We start from the raw sequence: 26,111 nt of genomic DNA on the forward strand, positions 1-26,111 counted from the left end.
CCTAGTAATTTTAGTATCAAGTACATCTTGAGTTGTAACAGTAACACTGTATTTCTAGGTATCTACTAGGTGATACACTACTATCAGTCCAGAATTAGATGCCTACATCAGACTGCGAATCACAACCCAATGCTCATTCTTGCACTGAACAGATGTAAGTTCTCCCTCTTGGTGCAGTTGATGAAAAGGTAGGTCTCTCCTTACTCTGCAATACCCTCAAAATGTGAACACTTGCATAAGAAATAAGAGCTGAGTTACATATCCAGTTCCCAAAAAAGGGGCCTAACTTTAAAAAAAAAAAAAAAAAAAAAGAGAGAGAGAGAGCTAAGCTGCTATCGAGGCAATCTTTATACTTCCAGCAGCAGATTTTTTCTAGCTTCAAAGCTGCCTCAGACAGGCAGGGAAGGTCTGATACTACTGTTAGTGTCTGGGCAAAGATGGCGGACTTGGCTTAACTTTTCTTTTTTCATTAGACTAGAAAAAAATTCAGCCAGAGAAACTTTTAATTACTACTGATTTGTTTAACTACTTGGTGTTATGGCCTCTTGAATTGCTTAAGTAGGCTCCTCTGAATATTCATTTTTCTCTTCTATTTCTATGGTGTGTCTTTGAAACACATATTAAAACAAGTGTACTTATTGTGAGGCTAGAGATATTTGATAGAGGAGCCAGCGTCAAGGTGCACACACAGAATTCTGCATTTAATCCTTCCCCAGGTAAAGAGCAAAGGTAAAGGCAGGTTAGATATGAATAAAACAACAACAAAAAAAAAGACAAAAAATACAAAAAAAGACAGAGCACGCAGGGAAAAAAAAATATATATATATAAGCGTTTCTGGCGTTGGACGTAGTATGACTAACACGAAGAACGGAAATGTAGTCTCTGGCCATCTCCCGAAACGCAGAGTCAAAGCAACTTTCGGCGGGACCGCGGGTACGGGGCAGCTTGCACCGAGGGCTCGGGACAGCACGGGACGCGCCAGGCGAAAGGTGGCAGCAGTGAGTCGCTCTGGACCCTGGCAGCGGCGGCGCTCGCTGCCGCGGCGGCTAAATCTGCCTGCAGATCCATCTTCCCAACGCGCGGCTGTTCGTGAAGTGCTACTGCTATTTGTCCCACCGCCTGGGGAATGATTTCGGACTGCGACAGACGACGTGGGTCTACCCGAGCTCACGCCGCCGCCGGCGCGAGGGGCGGCTTTCCTCGCCGCCAGGCCGGTGCCGGGGCAGAGGAGAAGCCCCGCAGCTGACCGGCGGCGGGCGCTACCCTGTCTCCCTGCCGAGCGCAGAGCTTTCCTGCCCGCTGCGCAGGTGCTCGGGTTACTGCGAATTAGCAGGATCACTGCTAAGGCAGCAAGAACTGGTATTTTTCCCAGATACAAAAACTCTGCAAAGCAAGTTGAGAGGACCAATGGAATAGCCACTTCCAGGTGAGAGCTGCGACTGTATTTCACACAAGTTTCTTAGCAAGGGTTAAGTGTGTATATATATATATAAAAATAAACATGACTTCCATGTTCCGTTACCCCCTTTGCTTGCAAAGGGACTTGGGTAGGTTTCCCACCTGGGGCCCTTAAGGGCGAGGCGAGGAAAGCTGGGGGAGGAAGCAGCGCGGCAGCAAGCTCCTGCCGCCTTTCTGCTTTGCGTTCTTTGAACCACCCGGCCCAAGGAGGTGAGAGGGGGTGACCCCCCCGCAGCCCACGCGGGAGCGCGGCGCGGGCGGGGCGGCGGCGCGGGAGCGCGCGCGCGCGCGGTGCCGCCGCCCGCCCGGCGCGGGCTGCTCGGCGGCGGCGGGCGCGCTCCCGCCGGGGAGGGGACGGGAGCGGCGGGGCGGGGCGGGAGCGCGGCGGCGGCAGATGCTGCGGCGGCGGCTGTATCTGCTCCGGCCGCATCCCGCGGCCGCTGCGTCAGGCGCCGCCGCCAAGCCGGCCCCGGCCGCTGCTGACCCGGGAGCGGGGCGCTGGGCGCGGAGCCCGCCGGGCTCGGAGCGGCGCCCCACCGAGAGGGGGGCGGGCGGCGGGGAGCCGAGGATGCTGCAGCTGGGCAAGGTCAGGACCTTGCGGTGAAGCCCCGGGCCGCCGCCTGCGCCTTGCCCGCCGGGCTGAGGATTTGCTGCTGGGCTTTTGTACATGCTCGGGAGGAAGGAGGCTGGATCGGCGCCGATCGGTGAGTACGGCGGCGGCCGTCATGATGCTAGATTTGTTTCTTTCTTCCTTCCCTCCTCCTCCTCCTCCTCCTCCTCCTCCTCCTCCTCCTCTACCCCTTGCGCGATTTCTGCTGGTGCGGGCTGCCGCGCTGCTCCGCTCGGCGAGACGGCCGGGCCGTGTTTAGGCGGCGGGAGCCGTGCGTGCGCCTTCGGCGGGGAGGTAACAAAGTGCGCTGGTTCCCCCGCTGCTTCCTCCCGCTGTCCCCACCGCTGCCCTCCCTCTCTCCCTACGGTGCTCGTCTGCTTATGTAGGGCATCGGCGGCGCCGCGGCTCCCGACACCCTGCAGTGATGTACTTGTTAGGGTAGTGAAGTCATGGGCCGGGGAGGGGGGCGGGAAGAGGAGGAGGAGGAAGAGGAAGGGGGGGCCCGGGGACCCTCTGCCCCCCGGCGCCCGCGGGCTCCGCGCAGCCCGCGCCGGGGGCGCCGCTGCCATCGCCGGGGCCCTGGGGCGGCTCCGGGCGGCGCTGACTGCGTGTGCGTGTGTGCAAGGGTGTGCGTGTGTGCGCGCAAGGGTGTGTATGTGTGCGGGGAGGGGGGTGCCTTCCTTTGAAGCCACCGTCTGCGAAATGCCGCGCCGGAGGAGCGGGCAGAAGGGGGTGGGGAAGGGGGGTTGCGATGTGCTGTTTCGTTGATCTATATTTAATGGTTGAAAGACGCTTTTCTTCCCTTTTCCCTTACCTGGCTGTGGTGCTGGTGTGTAATGTGCTGGTGTGTAATATGCTGGCATCGATTGGTCGGAGCTGAATAGAGGCGCCACAGAGGAGGTGCAGCAGTACAGGCAGCGTGTGGAATACGCACATTGATCTGGCCAGGGATCTTGGAGCAAAATAACAATAAAAATAATGAAAAAATCCCCACCCCGAAGAGAAATCATTTTAGAAACCATGATACATATACCCTGGAGGGAGTGGAGACATGCACATGTGAAAGACTGAAATACATCCTGTTATGCTATTTTCTCTCTCGTAGTTTAAGTGTTCAGCGTGCTTTGTTCTGATTCAGGGTGTCACGATTAACCTTACAGTTAATGGCTTTATAGAAAAAATACCCTAAACTTGTAGGAAATAATTAGAAATGAACAGGCCTTTATTAAACACCAAGCTATTAACTTTATGGGCTGCAGCAATTGATATTTCATGCCCTGAAACATGCGTGCCTTTTTCTTTTTTTTCTATTGGTAATAGCAAGATCGATATAAACTCTAGATTTTAGTTTTTTTGTGACCTGTACTGGTAGCCTATCTGGACAGTGAAAAGACTGAATCAGCCTGAACTGTAGTTTGTAGCACATCTCTCTGTAGGGTATGTCAAAACCTCAGGAAAGGGAGAGACTACCCAAAATTGCATGGCGTTTACATAAGACTGCTGTAGGTTTTTGAAAAATCAAGAGAAGGAAAAACATATTTGTCCTTCTCTATTTAAGAAGGAATTTAAAAAGGAACTGATAAAGTTATCTAATCTCACTTAGGCTGTGAAGAAAAAAAAAGGCTGACTTTTACATTTGTTCTCAGTTTTTTTGCTTTTTACTGAAAAAAAAAATCCTGGACTGATGTTTTTCTCAACGGGATTGGTATTTTGGAAACAGCTCAGTTAATGGGTCAATGTATAAATGACATGGCATGAGTGAGTTAGGGCGCAGGTCCCCACAGGAAGCTGCTGAATATTCTCCTCGTTGGCCTTTGAGACTCGAGTGCCTTTAGGGCTTTCATGAACCTGTTTACCCTTTACCCAGTTTGCTGGGGGGGAATCCGCACCCTAAACCCAGCCATCCTGGGAAGAGTGTGATAAATAAGCAAAACTTTTGCATTCAATGACTGATAGTCATCAAATATCCTTGCAAGATTAATTCTGAGTAAAGTTTGTGAATCTAGCCCTTTTCTGCCTGTAAAGGACTCTGCCTTTTGTGAGTCTTGACTGAGTATCAGTCTGCGTAATGCAGACCTGCAGCGAACTTGCATTAGATCATCCTTATTAGGCAGAAGTTGATTAATGGCTCAGTACTGTGTTGAACATGATTATGTTGAATGTTGTGGCACAGAAACAGGAGATCGCGTCTTGATCATGTTGGTGAGAGATGGTTTTTGCAGTCTGTTATATAAGTGAGGCTTTGAAAAAAGAGTAGTGGACTGTGCTGTGTGTACACACCAAAGGAGAAGCCCCTTAAAGCTGCTGGTGGGAAGCAAAGAGAAGTATTCATTTCTGAATGTGGGTTGCATGACTTACTGTGCATTACAAGAAAGCTTCTTTTGGGCGAGAACAGCAGCCCCAGTGCTTGAGTTTTGTTTCTCAGGTACGTTAGCTGACATTAAAAGTGCTAAATAGTTTATCAGTAACACTTACAAGCTTGTGACTTTTGCTGTGTTTTTTGAATAATGCTCCTAAAATAGTTTCATACTCGCATAATGAGCTCTGACAGACAGCTGCACAAAATAGAAATAGTATCAACTTAAAAAAAAAAGTGTTTGCCTAATTTGTATTTGCATAATTTACCTTTGCTGATGGATGGCATCAATTTAACGGCTGTGATTCAGCATCATATATTTGTTTCTCAAGACACCTGTAAAATCAACTTATGTTGTAAAGGAAGGGATGGAACAGCTTATTTTAAGGGTTTTAAGAAATACATTTTTAAGTAGGGCTGTGGATCGGCATGTAAATGAAGCAGATAACAGAATCAGCAGAACTCATGAGTGTTAAATTTTGCACTAAATTTCAGATACATTTTCTATTTCATGGTTCAGTGCAATATGATTTTTAGAGCCTACCAGTTGTGGAAATTCCAGCATATCTTTGTTAGGATTTCAGACATAGTTTTCAACAATTCCTAGAAGCAACTGCATTCAGGAATATCAGTAAGATGAGGAAAATACTTTATTACGGTAATTTCTACTTAAATAAGAATCTGTCGAGTTTTTTGATTCTTACTAATTGCACTTGAAATATCAAACTGTTCATGACTTACAGTTTATGTTTGACAAAACTGACTTTTTTGATGGAGGGCATGATGGGAAAACATTGAGTTCAATATTTCTTATGTCAATATGAGGTATCCAAGTAGGACAGGTGTGCATGTACTGCAGAATCACAAGACCCTTTGGTTAGTGGTTCTTCTGCAGTTAGACTAATCTGGAAAGAATTTTGACTGCAGGGTCACACACTGAAACAATTTCTTCTATTCCCTTGGGATGTGCTAAGTTGGTGTCATCAATGGGTGCTAAAAGCAGATTGCCTGACCCAATTCTCTGGCAGTGTACTGGACAAAATTCAAGTTTAATAAAATTGAAAAGGAAATATGGTATCTGCTTATGTGTAAACTAATAGCTGTGTTAGTAGATTTTTTTGTGTGTGTGTGTGTTAGTTGCTAGTTTAATGTAAAACTAAGAAACGAAGAAATATCTCTTCATCTATGACAGCAAGTATTTAATGTTTTTAAATTGTTCTTGGCTTGCTGAATTCTAGTGCATCCTACTGACTCCTAGCTGCATGTTCTTGTTTACAAAATTCAATTATATTAATAAGCAATAACTTTGGGAGGCATGAAACATGGAACAACATGTATTATCTTGCCCTTTTGATCATTACTTATTTTATTGGTTTAAAGTTTCTGGAAAAACAGGCTTCTAATGAAACTTTAAAACTTCATACTTTTGAAACTCACCACAAAGGTGGTAACTTTTGTTTTTTAATCCATATATAAAATAATCATGTTTTATAATACATTTGATTATGATTTATTATATCATCCATTATAGTTTTACTGTATAGCAAACCATTATTTTTTACTTGTTTTCAGTTGGCTTCATTTCGAGAAGCCATGAATGGGCAGAGTCCACATCAAGTAGCAATTTTCAAAATCCAGAACATCTAAGAGCCAAAGGGGCTCTCATAAAAAATTTTCTATCAGAAGATTCTTTTTTTCCTTTTTTTTTCTGCCAAGTTTGTAATTTATTTCTTCTTCTCCCTAAATCTTCACAGGACAGCAATTGCATTTTGGTCAATAAAATTTCTTTTCAAAACTGACAGTAACACTTTAATTAGTTTGCTTAGTATAACATGTGTGTTCCTTTTTCTGTGATAGCTACAGTCTTCTGTCCTAACCTAGTCAATTACTGTTTAATTAAGTATCACCAAAATATTCCTGTAAGGCTGAATTTTTGAAGGGAACCTAACAAAATTAGGCATGTGGCATAAACAGGAATTCTAATGGGATTCTTAATTGTTTTAAAACCCACTGGATGAGACTTTTAAGATATATCAGGTTACTTTCTTTCCACAAACATTTTAGTATTTTAAAATAATCAGAAATAAGTTTTAATATGGTAGTGGAAAATTACCTTTTGCCACCACTAGGATTACTGAAATTTATAATCTGCTTTCTGTAAAGGCATAACACTTCCATTAAAGCCAGCAGGCAGTTTGGAAGAGGGACTGGCAAAATTCTTAGAGGTGACTCAAGGCTCCAGACACTAAAATTCAAGGCAGGTATTATATTTTTAATTCCTGTTTTCTGAGAAAGTACTTCTACAATTTTTGAACCAGGCGTTCGGATATATTCACCAAGTGTTGTACTTGGCTGGGTAACCATCAGGTTTCTTTATTCTTAGACATGCACATAGTCTGCTCTTCTACAGAAGAAAGTAGGTTGTTGTCCCAGTGAGATCAGCTTGTTTAGAAATAATCTTTCCCCTTGCCAAGAGGTTGCCTGTTGCCTTACCTGTTTGGCATGTGGGAAGGCAGAGCCTCTTCGCACTCATTTTTGACATGAAGGATGGCGTAGCATTGAGTATGGAGGTGACTAAGAAGCAGTTTGAGATAGCTGTTCTCTGACCTCGCCTTCTGCTATCTACAGAAGCAAAGGCTTAAACGTTTTCAAAGCAAAGTAAATGACTCGGGGGTTAAAGAAGTACAGAAAGGGAAAGGCTGCATGGGCAAGCCATGTTGTTGTCTTCTATGCCAGAATTTTCAGAGAAACTGGGATATTTAAATAAGCAGATGCCTGAAGGCATTTTTGAAATCATCTCTGTCTCACATTTATTTATTACAACAGTAAATACACTTCAGGCCAGCTTTTGAACATGCCTAATGGCATCATCTCATTTCTGCATGGCTTGGTACCTCTGAAAGTGAGGTGCTGTGTGATCTGCAAGCTGATGTCTCACTGAAGGTGGGACTTGGGCTCCAAAGTGGTGTGGATGCAAAGTACAAAAATAGATAATCTAGTGCATTCTTACAAGTTTAAGTCAGTCTACGAGTATTTTTGACAAATCCAGATGTATGATTAATGATTTTGTTAAATTTCCTGAATCTCTCTGATGAAGTAACACTCTAATAAGAGGCCTGTTTTTAAAAAAAAATATAGGTACAAAGCCTTTTTATGACAGAATTCTATGCAGGAAGAGGGCAGAATGTGAAGGGGTTGCAGCAGATGCTCAACTCAGATGTCAGACTATGAATTAAAATTCTGATATGACTGTTTCTTCAATTAAGTAAAAATGAGGTGTGTGTATATTACTAGAGCTTTTTTTCAGATAAGATGGATTTTTTTTTTAACTGTTCCATAAGTCTTATTTGTTGACTATTGTACTACAGCAAATTTTTCAGTGATGGCAATATAGGAGGGAAAGGCTCTTTCTGGTTCAGGAACTCTCTTCTGCCATCACAGAGAACATGATAAACTGGAACACTTAATATTGCAACAATTTAAATTTCTTGCTTCCCCTATATTCTCATCAGGAGTCTTTTAAAAAAACTCTCTTTTCTGTAGCTGCAGAGCTTGTTACAATTTCTAACCTAAACGTGTTTATGGTTAGTTTATTCCCATTTGTCCTTGTGCCAACATTGACCTCTGATTTATATAGCTCTGTTCTCCTGCCTGTGTTTATCACTCTGATGGTATTTCCCAAGAGCAACCAGATGCCGTCTCAGCTCTCGTTTTGTGAGAGCTCCTTCACTTGCCCAGTCATGAGGAGCTCTTCATTTTCCCTTTTAATCCCGGTTGTTTGCTCTGTCTGGTTTTAAGTTGTCTTTCCTAAACATGAATAAAGAGATCTCCATGTGAGGTAGGACCAGAGTCTTTTTACATACATCACTGCGTTTCTGCATCAGTATTCTGTTGGTTTGTTGTAAGTTGTTGTCTGCTGTTTTTGTGTTTTGGGAAGTGATAGTTCACAGTTAATCACAGGCTCCTTGGTAGGCTGAGCTTATTTTATTCCAAGCAAAAGTTGTTGTTGCTCCCCCTAACACCTGACCAGTCCGTTTGGTACTGTTGAATCTCATCTTATTTCTCATTACAACTCTTACAGTATGATACCTTGAGGTTTTTTTCTGTTGTTGTTGCTTCTCTGTTTTTTTTTTATGGTAATTACTCTTGAATTTATGTCCTGTTTCTCTTCATGCCAAATTCATTAATGGAAATAAGGTCCTCAGATGCACTGTCTGAATCACAATAGTTCTGTTTTATTTTTAGACAATTAAAGAGCAATTTGCTATTTAATACAAGATAGATGTCAATGAGAAGGGGTTAATGATGTGCTGATGGATCCTTTTGGCTTAAAATTTGGTTTGAAGCAAGGATCAGCTAACAGTTGGAAGAAAAGGATGAGTCTTGTGATGATGAAAACTGTCTGAAAACTTCCCCCCCTTTTCCCCAAATACTTCAGCTGCACTAATGGGGAAGAGTATTTGAGTACATGGTCAGACCATCATAGTTAAGACGTTACTGTTGCAGCCTATTGACCCAATGACTTTCCTCTTCCTTGTCATGTATATAAATTGCAGGTGTTTCTCATTTTGATGGTGTTCACTTCTCATGTGCATTATTTTGCAGCGTTATATTATTTTAAGATGTTAATACAAAACACTTTTAATATATTAAATATCCAGAGGAGTAACATTTTTTTCCTTTTTGAAAAGTCACTGTTCTACAGTACTGCCATAGTTGCAATGAGGCTGTGATATCATAGACTTCTTTAGATAAAATGGAATTATCTCCAGATACTTGCAGGAAGTCTGACTTGTGTAATTCACTTGAATAGGAAAAAAAAACCCAACCCCCCCCCCCACACACACACACAGCAGAGGAATAATATGCAGAGACTGATCCTCAAAGTTCACCTTTATGTCAGCCTGAGAGAACCACACTGATTTTTGTTGTACCTATATCCTTTTATACCACATGATGGTAACCTGAGCTTTAGTTCAGTGCCCAGCCTTGTCTGACCAAATAGGCTTACAAATGCACTGAGCAGAATGAACAAGCTTTGGATATTTTGCAAAAGTTTGCGCTTTAATAAAGGATGTTGGCAATAATTGATGAATCATGTAGTTCTTGTTGTTCTTACTGCAAATGTTTTTGAAGGTTGAATTAGGAGAGTCTTATGACTTTGTATGTGGATTTCCACCACAGTGCTGATGTATGTCATTTAGAGGGGTAGGGAAAAGCTTGGAAATACGATGACACATCTCTTCCTTCGGAGGGTCAAAAATGTAGAAGGCCAAATACCATTCTCAAAATGATCATTGCAAATAAAACAAGAACAGGTAGTTGGCATGCGGTTTATTTCTTTTTTTTAAACCAGATTTATAGCATTTGAGCCCAACATAAGGTTTTTGAATAACAGGGTTGGAAGTCCTGCTTAGGGATCACCAAATTAATTTCCAAAGGCCCCTCAGCTATGTCTGCATGATTTTTGGAAGGTAAAATTTGGTTCACTCTGGGAAAAATAGCATTTGTAACCTGGCATAGACCTCATTAAGAATTAACTACTACCCACGCTTTTATTTTGCTAATGACATATAGTATCCTATAATTGAGTGCATGTTAGATATACAGCACCCTTTCCTCTCTTCTTCCTGTATAAATATGATGATCCCTTAAAGGTTTGATACGTTCAGGAATGAATATTTTTGGTTGAGAGTCTTTCTGACAAGTGTGGCAGCCTATCACACTTGTTTTCCACATTTGGATTTTGACTTCTTTTCTCTTTACCAAGAGCAAGTACAGTATTGCACAGGGCCTCAGGGGCCTTGGTGGACTCTGAATTTAATCTCTTCAAAGAAAAATGGGCAGATTTAGCTTAATTAGAAACACATATGCCTAATCAAAGAATAAGTTTAGAATCACAGATTTTAAAAATGAGTTAAAAACAAAAATAGCATTATGATACAATGAAATCCTTTATATACAAATGAGAGTATTGAAGAGAAGCCATAAGACCATTTTCAAGAATCTTAATGCACTATTCTGTTAAGCAATTGCTTGTGTACTTGGATAAATAGGTGCTTAATATGTATGATTGCATTTTGTGCAACAAAAACAAATTCCAAAGCATGCATTCTGGTCAAATTAAGGAAGTTTGTTAACCTTTCACTGTGCTTCTGTGGCAATACTACTCACTCATATTTCTGAATGATCACTTTTGTAATGGGCAATCAAAGGTTTGAGAATACTTCTCCATATTTCAAAAGGAAGCAAACATTTCCTTACATTCTGTGTTTTCTTACGTAGCCAAGTTTGTGCAGCAATTATTTTATGTGGATGAAATGCAAATTTATGGTGTAAAACTTAACTTTTGTATCTCTTTGCCTTTCTGAGATCAGATCAATTTGATCAATTGCCTTAAATATTCCCTAAGTTTTTTTTTATTTTTTTATTTTTTTATTTTTTTATTTTTTATTTTTTATTTTTTATTTTTTTATTTTTTATTTTTTATTTTTTATTTTTTATTTTTTTTATTTTTTTATTTTTTTTATTTTTTTATTTTTTTATTTTTTATTTTTTTATTTTTTTATTTTTTATTTTTTATTTTTTATTTTTTATTTTTTTATTTTTGTTTTATTTTTGTTTTTTATTTTTGTTTTTTTTTAAATAAAAATTTTAAAAAGACTTAAACTGAACAGAACACCTGTTACTTTGTGGCAGAAATAATATTCTAAACTTCGATCATGTTTTATGCCTTGACTTCAGCTTAGAATGGTTAAAACTTTGCACAGTTACGTAAAGATAGACAATTTAGATTTGATTTCCATAGTAAGATTTTCTGCTAAGTGCAACATTAGTATTTGAGGGATGTAGTGTATCTAGCACTCACTGCTAAGTGCCATGTAAACTTGCCCTGCTTTCAGACAGCTTGGATTTAAGAGACCTGGCCTCTGTGAGCTTCTGAATCTGCTGGTATCACTGGAAAGCATGCGGGTCAAAGGCACTTCCAAGAACTTGACTTTTCCACTGTATTCTCCTGTTTGTGTGTGTATAACTACCTATGCTTTTGTATTTAGAGATGCCATTTACCATATAGAATCGAGGTGCAGTAGCTTGATATACGGCCTTACAGCTTGTGGCAGGCTGTTGTTAAGTGTCTCAGAAGAAGGACCTTGAGCAAGGCCTGTGGATGCCCACCGGTGTCCTCAGGCTGACACCGCTGATGGAGCGCTCTGGGTGAGGCTCCCTCAGCATGGTCTCCCCTCCAGAAATACCCGGCAAAGAGGTGCCTGGCTTTTGTTTGGTGGTGATGGCAATATGCCAGGTCCTGCAGTGACAGGTTGCTGGTCATCTATTGACAGAACAGACTCGGGCTGTGATGTTTGTCAAGGAGCCCAAGACTCTCTGCAATACAAATTGCTTTTGTGTTTTTTACTGTGTAACTAGTGTCCCAAGGAGAGAAAGAGATCAGAGATACTGTTAATAGCAAACCAGATGGGGGGTTGAGGAAGGAAAAGGAGCTGGAATTGCATTTACGGTTGCTGTAACATCAGTGAAGTAGGAAGACATGAATTCAATTGTTTAGCAGAGGCAGTTGAGCCAGTCTGCTGGTTTCCAGTGAAAATTCTTAGAAATACATTTTCAGGAGTGCTTTATTTACAAAAGTATGCCAGTTCCAACAGGAAACCTTGTACTGATTCAATAAGGAAAACACAGTTTGCACATGTTTAAGACAGAAATGCACTCATATGTTCTATTTATGTGGGCAGCAAACTCAGTCTGACTGATCTTTCTGTACAAAGCATAAACATGCTTTCACCTCCTGATTTTAAAACCTAGATATCTCTCAACAATTCTTGTTTTTCCAAGTCTGCTGAAGTCGATAGGAGTTTGGCCTTGGCCTGAATACGGTCTTACAAGACAAACATTTAATGCTTATTTGTTCTGTGGGATTTTTGTTGTGATATGGTCTTAGGTTTGAAAAGTGTTTTATATTTTTATTGTCTTTGCAAGCATTTTATATCTAAACTCTATAGTTTTTTTTTTAATTCTAATATCTTGGGCTCAAAGATTCACCTATACTTTCTCTTCTTCTCTGCCCAATGCCCCCAAAAGTTGCTTTTTAAAAATGGAATTAGCTGTACCTGCGTCAAATTTTTAAAATTCCTCTCTTGCTTATGAATGCGTATTGTATAACTTGTATAATAATGAACTCCAAAGCTGCATAATTTTATATTTCTCCCAAGCAAAACCCAATCTTCTTCTCATTGAATTAGGTAACAGCAATCCAACTGAATCAATGGAAACCTGAGCTTTACCAGACATACCTTCATCACAAATATTTTTCATCCCTTTATTCAGCTACTTTTACCTCCTTGACTCTCAAACAATTGCAAAATCTAATGTTTGTCACGGTACAGTTTTTTAAAGAAAAATACTGATATTGCAGACACTGGTGAAATCCTAGAATAGGCAGGATGAGTAATCTCAGCACTGATTTATAATTCTTATACTTTAGGATTTTTAAGTTTTGCTATACTGAGTCAGATGGGGTTTTTTTTCTAGCTTTAATCAACGCATAAGACTTCCATGGCGGGGGGGAATAAAAGTGGGTTGTGGGAAGGAGAAAGGAAAAATCAGAGTGGTAATTTGTTTAGCTAACTTGTTCCAGAGGCCAGGAAGGATGCTTTTTTTCTGTATAGGACAGTTACAGTCTTGAAGAATGAGTTTTGTTTACCTGATACCATAGCATGCTTGCCAATAAAAGGTACTACTGTCTAGGCAGTTGTATAAACCTTTAAGTTTATGAAATATGATGTGTTGTTCTTGTGAATGAAGCAATTATTTCTCCTCCCCCTTTCCCTTTTTTAATTCACTTACTCTTAGTGTACTTAGCATGCTTTCAGTAAAATACCAGGACAATAATAAAGAAGCAAGGATTGCTGACTGTGAAAAGCTTAATGTGCTCATCATAACATTTAAATCTGCACTTTTTTCAAATAGTTTATAATAAATCTTTATTAATATTTGGTCTTTTTGGACTTAACTTCGGGCTTAATAAGTATGTAATATTTGCAGAGTGGCCAAAAATGAGGTATTTTGTCATGTGGGTTTTCTTTGGTGCATCTGGTTGGCACCGCTATGCAATATACTTTTTGCTAAGAAAAGAGAATGAGTGGCTGATATAAAAAAAGCAGCGCTGGCCGGGAAGAACAGGGCAAATGGAAGAATGAAGCTGTCCCTAAAACTGAAAAAAAGGGAAGAGTGACTGTCCATGAGGTTACAGAGTTAAAAGTATGTGTCTTTCCCTAACTGTGCTACCTGTTGATCTGCTTTCTGACATGCATTGTTCCTAGGCTGTGGTCTGTAAGGATACAGGTGAATTGGTATTGTAGCCTCTTGAACTTGTCTTGAGCTTGTCTGTAGAGAAGTAGGTGCTATGTTTCTTCCTCTCTGCACATTCCAGGCAATATTAATACGTGTTCTTTTTGGTCCTACCTTTCTTCCATACTTACCTACCTACCGAGCAAAACCATGGGCTGGTAAACATGATGTACGTGCTATGAAACTGTCACTCAGTAAAGAAGTTGTATTGGTATTTACACTCAAAATAGGATTAATCATTGTTTTTGACATTATAGTGATGTAGTTTAGTCTTCAGATCTGGAATGAGGTGTTGGACTTCAGGTTCAACTTTTTCTATTCGTCTGAAGATAAGAGTACAAGCATGGGTCTCTAAGAATGCATTTAGTAATATCCAGCCTTCTGTATGTTTGTTGATTGTGCCTACGAATATGGGGCATTTTATTATTTGATTAAAAGTTTAAAAATAAGGAATGAGAAAGAGAATTTGAACTGAGTAAATTTTCTTTCCTATTGCTAGAAAGTGTGGCAGCCAGCTGAAACTTAGGCCAGTAATACCTTTTAGTCTGTATAGTACATACCTTTATTTATTTTATTGTCTGACATGAGAACTGTTGTTTTTAGAAACTTTGTTTCTATATTTTTGTAGCTAGTTTGCCATATATTGAATTTGGCTGTCTGTTATCCCTTTTCTTTTCCTAGCATGTGATGCGACTTTCCCAGAGTAAGAGCTAATATCATGTAAACGTTTGAGCTGTATCTTCCTTTCTAGGAATCAGAATATCTGTATCATGTCACTGAAGTAAAAGATTGTTTCCTTTGTTTTTCTAAATCTGGATGTTTTCTGAATTGTTTCTTCTAGAAATTGTCATGAATTTTCCAGTATCAGCTTGTATTCAATCAAGTGTAGTAAATAGCAAGAAGTAGTTATAACCAAACTTCTAATAAGATCCAATAGTGGCTTTCAGGTATCTGTTTGAGAGGGATTGGACCTTCAGGTGGTTGCTGGCTGAGAATTTATTAATGTAACTTTTGGATTTTATATAGGTAAAGTTTGTTACTTTTTTTTAAAGCAAAAATATTATTTCCACTACAGCGAAAACTAAACAAGACTAGAATTTTTAATAATGGTAATGGCGCAACTAGATTAGGTAGATGGTACACAAGAGACAGGCAAAAGTGTAAAATTGTACTTGAGGATGTATATTTATGTGAGAGAAACGCTGTATAAGCTGGTGGAGGAAATGTAATGGTAGAATTGTGTATGTGGAACTGTAGCATGAGGTTTTAGTGCCTGCTCTGAAATCAGCTCAGCAGTAAATGATACTGAACAGCATCTCAGATTGCCTCTGTAATTCATCAAGAATCGTGCCTACTGGAATAGTATAAGTTGAGACATATTTTTGGTTTTGGATCAGCTGAAAGAGGTAAAATCATTGCAATCAATTCTCTACTACTTAAATGAAATTTGAGGTAGTTGAAATAGTTTTAGTTTTGTGTTCCATTCCCTTCCACACGCAACTTGTATTAGTTTATAGGAAAGAGCTAGAGACGTGATTTATTTCACAACACCATTTTTGAGATAGCAAGTGTTTTTCTGAAAGACAGCTATACATCTGCATTTTACAGGAACAGTTGGAGAACGTAGGGACAGCACAAAGCTTTTTCTTCTTTGCGCATGAATCATTTTAGAGCTCCTTCAAAAAGGTGACTTGTGCTGCTGAATGAATTTATAGAACATTGTGTAATGTTTCTGATGTTTTAATCTTCATCTCTTTCTTATATACATGTAGAGGAGAATAAAAATGGGCTTGTAAGTTAAGGTCTGACCATTTTTACATTCAAACCTTTTGAAGCTTGAACATATATACCAAATTTTTAGTATTACCTAAATATGAATTTCAAATATTGTCCAAAACATAGCAAATATTTAAAGCAGTACTGCCTCTCCTTTAATTTTTTTTTCCTCAATATTTTTGAGGCAGATTTTCTCCTTCGTGAAAACTTTTTGTTCTGTTGTTTTGAAACAGTCATTAATGGCTTAAACAGAATGTCATGGAAATATCTGTTACCTTGTGAATTCCTTTGTTCCTCTGCCCCCCCCCCCCCAGTAAACATCTGGGATCTCTCCTGCTCTCTGACAGAATGCGAGTGCTATCACTTGCTAGCAACTGTGCATATGTGTTACATGTTTGCATCCCTCTACAGTTTCTTATACTACTTTCTAGAAATAAGGTTTATAGCTAAAATTGTTTTATGATGCAAAAAGGTGTCATAAAGGGGCTTAAGCTGCTACTTGTAGATGTAGGCTAGCTTGTGGTAGAAACCCCAGGCAACTCCTTCTGCCATCCTGCTGGCAGGTCTTGTTTCAAGTTTTCCTATTATCGTACCTACATGGAGCCAATTTTTTCAACCCTTCTGAGTGGAAATGTATTCGCTTTTTATTGCAACTGGATTTCAGTAGACTCATATTGTTATGAAGCTGGATCTGTTTGAGATGAGCATAAGTTACAAGAGGAGCTTGAAGCTAGTTTTAAATCTCCCAGCATTTCACCTCTTGGCACACTGAGTGCACCAGTAGTGAGCTCAACGCCGCTGAGCTAATCCCTGACCTTTTGCAAGGAATAACAAACAAAAGCAACACAATCGTAAGTACACTTCAGCAGTATCTTCATCTGAGAGTGGCATATAACCAAAGCCCTCTCAGTGTAGGTTTAGAAAATCATGTGCTGTAGATTCAATAACTGTTCATATATGAAAAAGCATATGTGGGAATGCAGATGGAGTAACAGACTGTAATGTTAATTTATCAATCACAGAAGCAATCAAACATAGGGGGGGCTTTTTATTTTGTACTGCATCAGTGTTTTGACAAGTCAGTTTAGATCACACCCCTGTTGAACCAGCGCTGTCCAAAACATACTCACAGATGGTCCTTACGATGAAGAGTTCAAAAACCTAGCTAACAGGAGTGGTGAAGGGAAAACAAGTTTAGAGGGGTTGAAATTAGGTCAGGAAAAGCAGGGTCCTGAAAGCAGGATCCTGGTTGTCTCTGCACTCTGTCTCTGCGAACATGCAGCCCTTTCCATGCTGCTCAAGCAAATACTTAGCTCTTGTTATACTGCTATCAATGCCTGAATGGCAAAAACTCACTTTTGCTTGACTCCATATGACACTTTCCTGGAGTAGGTAATAACATGTTGTATGTGATCCAAAAGGCTCTTTTCCAAAACAGCAAGTACCATTGCTCTGCTTGTGTATCTTTTTGAAAATGAGTATTTACTCATAAATAAAAGGTGAGTCATTTGGAGGGGGAAAAAATTAAACTATATTGGTTCATTTGTTCATAAGAAGCTTTAAAAACAAAACAAAAGAGAACTTTCTTCTGCAAGAATAATGAAGCTGTATAGAGTCTCAGCAAACACACTGATGCCAGTCCCTTACTTCATGTTATATTAACATGGCACAGATAAGGAATGTTATTAAACTCACGAGCGAGAATCTGTTGCTCTGTGTTTCCGCCGCGTGTTATGAGAGAGACCTGGGCACTGACAGCTTCTGCTTAGGCCTTACCTTCATACCAAGAGTCATTTTCCTTCCTTCCTTCCTTTTTTGTTTAAAGCAAAAAACACTAAGCAGTCTCAGTTACAGCAGGAGGGTCAGGGTCAAGTGCCTGAGCTTTCTATGCCCTTGGAATGCTTCCTTCAAATAGGAGTCAAGCTGATGATGATGAAGTTAAATCTCTGTCACCAAAATCCTTAACTCAGCATAAGTAGGCCTTAGAATATTTGGACAATCTCTCAGCAATTTTCCATCACTTTCACAAAACAATAGATGCTATTCTAATTTCTTAAAAATAATTTCTTAAAAATACCCCAGAGCTTTTAATATGATGTATCAGAAATGGTCTTTTTTGAGATCGTTTTTCACTCATTCATTTTTTTAGTTAAAAAAAAAAAAAAAAAAGCAAAAACAAGAAACAAACCAAATAAGGGGTGGTGGGGGGATAGATGGTTGAGGAATGTAGGCTTTCTTTGGCCTGGCTCAGTGGATCAGAAGGTAACTGTAGACTTCCCCCCCACCCCTCCTTCAATAGGGAATGTCACCCCGAGCAGGTATTTCAGGCTAATATCAGCTTCAGTGGGGATCTGAGGAATGAACCAGTGATATGAGAACTCTCTTTCCCCTTCCTTACAAGAACAACAACATGCAGAAGTAAAATGGAAGGAACATAGGGATGGAGGAGGAAAAATATTTCTAGGCTAGCACAGATGCTCAGAATAACTGCTGCTTCAACAAAGAAGAACAGCCTATTTTTTCCTGAATCAAAATGTCAGAATGTTATTACAAAACAATAAAATGTTCTTCATTGTGTATTAGGTAGCAGTTGCCTTTATCATTGCATGTGTTGAAAGCAAAGTAAAGTACTTTGAGAATAGGTAATGGCTTTGGTGATGGTGAGCATGTATAATGATAGTTTTGGCCATATTACAGACTATTTTTCTGGAATAATTTACAGGTAGTAAACATAATATACAATCAGAAATCTATTTAAAATACAACACTAATTTTAAGAAATAAAATTTCTTAAATGTTAATTCCATGAAAAAATGAAGTGTAGCTCCTGATGCTATTTCAGTTAAAATAAGTTTTGCTGATTTTTTTTTTTAATTAAAAAAAAATCTGATTTTCACAACTTAAATCCGTTTATGCACTTACAGTCAGCCTTGAAAGTATGGTCTATGAATACTTCACAAATGTCCGCTGAATTTTAGAACATCCGCCATCTAATCTAAATATCTGTGTCCTAAATGCACGTACCTAAAGTGATTGTCCTTCATGTTTTTATATAATTCTGTTCTAGGAGTTGCTCAAAGCACTTTGATGTTTTTCCTATCCATTGTTCCTTTGTGCAGTCAGATTACAGTCAGTAAGACTTGTGTATTTTACATACCACTTACACCTCAAAAGGGTAAATACAATGTAATGATAATGATATTTCCTAAAGACTTAATCTGAGGAGAAATTCCAGTTTAAAAACTGCAGTTGCTAGGAGGCAAGTTTAACTGTATGTGTGCATATCCCAGAGTAGGTTTACCTTCTTTATCCATGGTAGAGAGATGAATTCCTTTTTATGCTTAGAGGATGTGTAGTCTTTGAATCTCCGCTCCCCCTCTGCAGACTGTTGCACAGTTGGGTGCCCTTCCCTGACATCACTCAATCTCTGCTCTCATGAGCTTCATTCCAGGCTTCATGTGCTTGTGTTTTCAGCCACTGGCCTGCTAGCTTTGGATATGTTTTTTTTGCTGAGTTACAGCATAGACTATTTCTGGTGAAAGATAACCAGAGTTCACTCCTCCCAACCATGATAACATGTAATTCTGTGACATCTCATTATTACTCTGGCTACAAAGATATCTTAGGTTGGTTCCAGTTGTGACTTTCCTTTGTTCCAGTGTGGACTTCATTACTGAAGCAAGATTGTATCTGATCAAATGCTAATAAATAGCTGACTTGTGCTTCAGAACTATCATGTAGACAACAGTATGTTTGTCCACTGGAGAGTGGACAAGGAGTCTCTATTAATCCACTTCAGGGTTTTTATCACCATTTGTCATCATGGTACCTGTGCATCTCCTAGGTAAAAATTCCACTTTTGTATTCATTTTAGGAGATTTAAAGTCTATAATAATTATCTTTGAAAGGTCATGATGATCAGGGAAGGTTCCTGAGGACTGGAAGAAAAAAAACATCACGCCTACCTTCAAGAAGGGCAAGAAGGATGATCCAGGGAACTACTTTGGCCAGTCAGCCTCGCCAGGATACCTGGAAAGATGATGGAGCAAATCCTCCTGGAAGCCATTTTCAAACATATAAAGCACAAGAAGGTGACTGGTAATAGTCAACATGGATTTATGAAGGAGAAATCATGTTTGACCAACCTGATAGCCTTTTAGGATGAGATGACTGGCTTGACGAATGAAGGGAGAGCAGGGGATGTTGTTTATCTTGACTTTAGTAAGGCTTTTGACAGTGTCTACTCTAACATCCTTAAAGACAAACTGATGAAGTACAGGATGGATGATGAGGTAGACTGAAAACTGGCTGAACTGACAGGCTTAAAGAATTATGATCAGCAGCATGAAGTCCAGCTGGAGGCCAGTCACTAGTGGTGTACCCCAAGGGTCGATACTGGGGCCAGTACTGTCTACTGTTTTTCATCTTAATTAATGAACTTGATGATGGGACAGCATTGCACCCTCAGCAAATTTGCTGATGATACAAAATTGGGAGGAGTGGTTTGTACACCAGAGTTGTGCTGTCATTCAGAGGGACCTTGACAGCCTGGAGAACTGGCCAACATGAATCTCATGAAGTTCAACAAAGTCCTGCACCTGGGGAGGAACAATCCTATGCACCAGTACAGGCTGGGGGCTGACCTGCTGGAGAGCAGCTTTGCAGACAGGGACCTGGGGGTCCTGATGAACAGCAAGTTGAACATGAGCCAGCAAAGTGCCCTTGTGGCAAGGAAGGCTAACAGCATCCTGGGCTGCATTAGGAAAAGCATTGCCAGCAGGTTGAGGGAGGTGACCCTTCTGCTTCCTGTCCACTCAGCCCTGGTGAGGCAACACCTGGAGTGCTGGGTCTAGTGCTGGGCTCCCCAGTACAAGGCCGAGAGAGCTGGGACTGTTTAGCCTGGAGAAGGCTTTGGGAGGGGATCTTATCAGTGTGTATAAATACCTGATGGGAGGGTGTAAAGAAGACAGGGCCAGACTTTTCTCAGTGGTGCCCAGTGACAGGACAAGAGAGGGTGATCACAAACTGAAATACAGGCAACTCCATTTAAAAACAAGTGTGTGTGTGTGTGGGGGGGGGGGGTTGTGTGTGTGATGATGATTGAACACTGGAATAGATTGCTCAGACAGGTTATGGAGTCTTGATCCGTGGAGAAATTCAAAAACTTTCTGGACACTGTACTTAACAGCCTGCTCTTGTTGACTCTGCTTTGAGCAGGGTTTTCGTGGGGTATTCATATTAGGATCTTTGTTTACAGTAGAATACCTTTCTCAGTAGAGAGAGATGTTGAGATTCTTGTTTGTTTGTTTTAAGGCAGAGGGCCACATTTCTAGATAAACAATTCACAACTGTTCTTTGTCTTCTCCTTTGACATCTGCACTGTCTCAGAGAAATTCAGATATTGGTGAGCTCTAACTTCAGTTTAACTCTTACTTAATATGGAATGAGTAACAGGGCTTGACCTGGGAATAGAAGTTGTTTGGGATCAGGGAAGGGACTTGAGCATGAGCATGATGCGTTCCCATTGATTTCTCTGCTAACTGGAGTCTGTGTGTGGTCTTCAGATTCGGCATTAGATGCATTAATCATCCCAAGGATATCGGATGCATTGGTCACTGTGCCTTGTCCTGTGTGCAGAAAAGGTTTCTTGGCAGGTAAATGGTGACTGAATATCCTGATGCTACCTGAGAGCTTACACGTAGCAGTATGTAAAGGACCTCAAGGCTTTGCAGTGTTTCTAGTAAAGATCATATGCCTCCAATGAGAAGAGTGTCAGTGTAGCATCATTCAGCCTTGCGTAAGAACAGCTCCTCTACATGCAAGAGTTAGTCTCTCGCAAATCAAAATTCATAACAAATAGAGCTGGATCCCTGAGGACCCATCATCAAGAGATTTCAAGAGTCTCATTACAATTTTCTCTGAATCAGACATGGCATGATTTTGTTAGCAGTTGGTCTTCATTTGATTTCACCAGCCACTGATATAGCCATCTACTTAGAATAAAGTGATTTCTTTGTCTCAAATTACTCCAATACTGGAACTGGAGAACAAAATATAGAATGGTCACATTTTTCTGTTATTACTGAAATACCTTGGACACTCTAATCAATGTGTTTTTGATTTGCCATCTTAAAAAAAAGCAAGTAAGAGATGTTTGCAGCAGAAGACCAGTGGTTTCTGTGTGAGTGGGAAAGCACTGAACTGATGGCTTGCATTTTCAGGCTGTCCTAAGAATAAATACTTCAAAGAATAAATACTTCCAAAATATGTTTTTGTGATAGGAACAAAGAAATGCATTTTTAATATTCAGATTGTAATTTTTTTTTTCTTCCATAATGAAGCATCTTAACTGAGCTCTTGTTTTCTGCTTGGTTTTGAGGAAGTTGCTTCAATCCATGTAAGTGTTTGAAAGACCCTGTATTTTCAGTCTTGCGGGGTGACAGTAGCAGAAAATTAATGTCTGATGTTTGAGCACATTTGTCTTGGACCTGGGGAGCATGATCTACCAGGGTCAGGACAGATGCTTCCTCATTATATAAGAAGTTTCATTCTAACATCAACTTGATCAAAAAGATCAGAAGGTATGGAGAAATAGATTTGTAACAGAAAGTCCTTTTCCCTTCCATACTTCACATGCCCAGGGCTTGGTGGGAAGAAAGGGCTGGACAAATGATGACAGATCTCATGATTGTTTTTATGGAACATGAATAAAATTAAATTCTATTCATGAAAAGTTTGGGTGATAAGTAAGGTTTGGAGTGTTATTTTAGTGTTGCATGGATGGGTGATCCATTGTTAATTATTTTTCTAGCCGTCTTTGGTTTTGTTTTGTTTGTTCATAAACTAAGTATAACACTAAAGTTTTCTAATACTCCAGAGTTATGTGGGAGAAATTAGATTCCTCTGTCTTTTAGTGGTACAGCATTGATTGTGCAGTATTTTTATATTTTGTTGTTGTTGTTGTTCTTGTTCCTGTAGATCCAGCAGTCCTAGGTTAATTAAATGAGGCAAGCAATCTGATCACACACAATGAAAACAGAATTGTACCTGTATTGTGTGTGTGTGTTTTTGTTTTTTTTCCTTCTAAAATGAACCTTTTTATACCAACCTGTGTTTATTTCAGGCTTGAATTTTGGATTTTAATCTCTCTCAAATTTTATGAAAATTATAATAATCTCTGTCTTCTGAATTGTTTCTCTGTGGGAGCAAAGCCTCTAGAGGGTGCCAAAAAACTGTTTTTGGTTAAAGAAACAGTTAGGTCCTGAAGTACTAATGACAGAAGTGAAGAGGTGCAAAACTGCAGGTCAAATTTTAGTTCTTGAAAGCTCTTCCCACTCTAGGTAATTCAGATGCCTTAGAAATGACTGCTCCTTTAATTTTGATTCTGAGAACCAAAATTGCTACTTGTTACTCTTGCTACTCTGTGATGATAGATTTTATATACTAGGGCAATAACTGTATGACTGTTGACAGGATTGTTGTGGTGTTTTGGGATTTTTTTTAAACACATTTACTCTTTATTCATAATTTCTACAAATTGGGAGAATACATGATGTTCCTAATATCAGACGGAGTATACACTAAGATAAATACTGTTTCTTTGACCAAGGCTTTGCATGAAAGCAGTGGCTAGATGTCTACAGCTTATAGATTTGCCAAATTTTTTGTCACTTTTATCTTTGCCCAGAATTGTGCCTTCACTGTTACCAGGTTTCCAAAAGGCCCAGACAGGTTTACTCACCCATTATAAAAAAATCTGGGTTTGATCATAAGACTGGTACAGGGTAGAAACTCCAGGAACGGGTTTGTTAAATAGTTAGTCCTAATTCATTTCTTGACATGTCACTACCTTTCAAGAAAAACTAGACCAGATTTTTTTTTAAGAAACACTGTTTAATAGCAGTTAAACATGTATGGTATGACAAAATAATGCCAGCTGTACTGTATATCGAGCAGTATCACTGCCAGTCAGTTGCAGCTTATGGTGATGAGGATGTTGTATCAGAAGCACTGGGTTTTAGAGGGCCAGTAATTGCTTCTGCTGCATCTTCTTATAGGCTTGAAATTTGCTTTATTTTTCATCACTCTCCGTAGAGGTATGCCAAAAATAACTGGGTATATTCACATATTTGTAGTTTGAAGTATTTATAAGCATTCTTCTTTACTGCAGCCTTGCACACGACCTCACGAAACTTAGAAGTGGTTGTAGGCAGTAATGAGCCATACCTTTGAAAGTAAGATGGTGTATCCAAGATGGAGTCGTGATCACAGATTAAAAATAGGCAAGAAGGTTCTTAGGGGTTTTGTAGGTATTTGGAAGCTTCTGCTGTAAGATATGACTGGGGTTTTGAACTTGACTTAGGACCATTTCTCCTGCACATGCACGCAAGGTTTTGGAAACCTTTGCATTCGGTTCAACATAATCAAATCCTTTTTCTATTTACTTTCAAAATTCTGTTGACATAAGTGGGACTATTTACATGAGTAAAACCAGTGGGATTTGCCCTAAACTATATAATCACCTAAAAAATTTGATAATTTACATGTATTAACAGAGCATTTATAGTGGATCATGGTGAAGATCAATATTTAATCTACAGAAATTGTGCTGTATACAAGTGAATCCATAAATTAAAAAGGACTTTAAGAACATTGGAAAAGTTAAGTGGCTGAAAAACTAGCACTTGTCTTTATTTAAAAAAAAAAAAAGTAAGTCAATGTATATTCTTAATTGGTGATGCTCCTTTTGAATAGAGTACTGAGGAGACCTGGTGAAAATGGTGCAAGAAGGCTAGGTAAAGAGAACAGAATGTCCCAGTAAATACAGATTTGTTAGTATAGGAAGAATAGTAGAAACAATATCAAACGGAGTCAGTTAGGCCTACCAAAATGTTAAGATAGTTCTATTTATGTAGTCAATTTTGGGAGTGCAGAGGTAAATCTGATGTCGTTTCTAGGAAGGAACAAAAGCTTGGAAAAAAGGATAGAGGGATGAATCTGTCCCAGACAAAATCAGCATAGCATGCACTGGATTAAAAATTAGTTGATTGATCTAAAAATATTTGTAAATTTGAGGACCCTTACCCTACAGTGTAATCAGCTGAAACACTGCAAATATATTCAGAGAGGACTTATAGGTGTAAATCATGATCTAGAACACACACCTGGGGAAGATGATAAAGGAGCTAAAGCTATCTTCTTTTGACAGCTGTAGGGGGCAACTTGACTGAAGGCTGCCAGTACCTCACAGGAAAGTGATTTCTGATGGATGGCTTTTTAATTCAGAGGTAAATTTCTTAGTAATATATATATGATGTCACCAAACAAGCTTCAGGAACACAGGGAGACAGAAGTTGGTATGTCAAACTACACATTTTTGTAATAAATGTTTGTGACGATTTTCTAAAATAATTCAGCTACTTCTGTTAGGAAGCCCTAAAATGCCATTATGTTCTGACACTAACCCAAGCCGCTCTGCACCTTAATGTAAGGATTATTCTATCTGATGCATTCCTATCATGATCATTTCATAAGTTGTTTCTAAACCTGACTTTACAATCAATAACAGGCTTAGTAAGTAGTTTAGTATTGGACAATATCTGACTAGGCAAGTAATTAAAATGATACATGACACTTGGTTACTCAATAATATAAAGAACAATTAGTATTATGAGGCTTAAGCTCTTCCATGCATCAACAGAGTACAGGCTTGAGCAGCTGTATAGAATACAGGGTTTGAAGAGCCTTTAAATATGACGATACATGTTTTTAAAATTTAAGAGTAAGCCTGCCTCTTCTGTAGCTATCACTATTTATCTAACTGCTGCTTATTATACTTAATTTAGGCTTCACAGGAGTGCTAATTAAACTTTATTAACTATAAGTCTCTTAACTATGTTATGAGGAACAAGAGATCTTTTGTTCATATTTTATGGAAAAAAAAGGGAGAAAGTGGATTATATTTCCAGGTCTGTCTTCTCTAAATCCACTACTTAAGAAATAAGGATTACCTTCTAAGGTTGCAGTGAAAACTACAGAAAGCTTTTATAAAATCCAACTGTCATGAACTATTTTTCTTTTCCAAGCCTGGATGTGTTTGACATTGTAGACCACTCAATTTTTATTTCTTGGGTGTAGGGATTATATTTACAGTAACCTGTGACATTTTAGATACACAGAGATAGATTTATTATCAATAGGAATTGGAAGCTCCCTCTTTGTCATGAAATTCTGCCACATCCATCTAGTGTTAATTCCTTATGTCCTGGTGTTCTACCCTTGGTGGTGCTAAATAATAAGTATTTTTTTCCTAACTACCTTCTAGTCCATTTCCCACTGTTTATATTCAGTTGTGATTTTTTTTGTTTGTTTGTTAAGAGTGAATATTTTTTTAATATGACCTGGTCCTGGCATCAGGTAATTACCTCATAATGTTGATTTCATGTGTGTGAGAAAGAATAACCTAAATCTCCAAGGTAGTGAAGAAAGTCATAGAATTATAAGCCTAATTGGGGGGGGGAAAATACATGAAAGGAAAAAACCTCCAT

General features: G+C 39.3%; 1 protein-coding gene across 1 annotated transcript in view; it reads left to right on the forward strand.

The window, feature by feature from the left end:
* Nucleotides 1-2,090: 2,090 nt before the first annotated feature.
* Nucleotides 2,091-26,111, forward strand: part of CTNND2 (catenin delta 2) — a 723,110-nt gene continuing 699,089 nt past the window's right edge. The window contains exon 1 of the mRNA XM_067291004.1: nt 2,091-2,163. Within this exon, the coding sequence (XP_067147105.1) occupies nt 2,127-2,163 (37 nt within the window). The 5' untranslated portion in view covers nt 2,091-2,126. The remainder of the gene's footprint in view (nt 2,164-26,111) is intronic.

This window comes from Apteryx mantelli, chromosome 2 (assembly GCF_036417845.1).
Source record: "Apteryx mantelli isolate bAptMan1 chromosome 2, bAptMan1.hap1, whole genome shotgun sequence".
In the NCBI taxonomy this organism is placed as follows: domain Eukaryota; kingdom Metazoa; phylum Chordata; class Aves; order Apterygiformes; family Apterygidae; genus Apteryx; species Apteryx mantelli.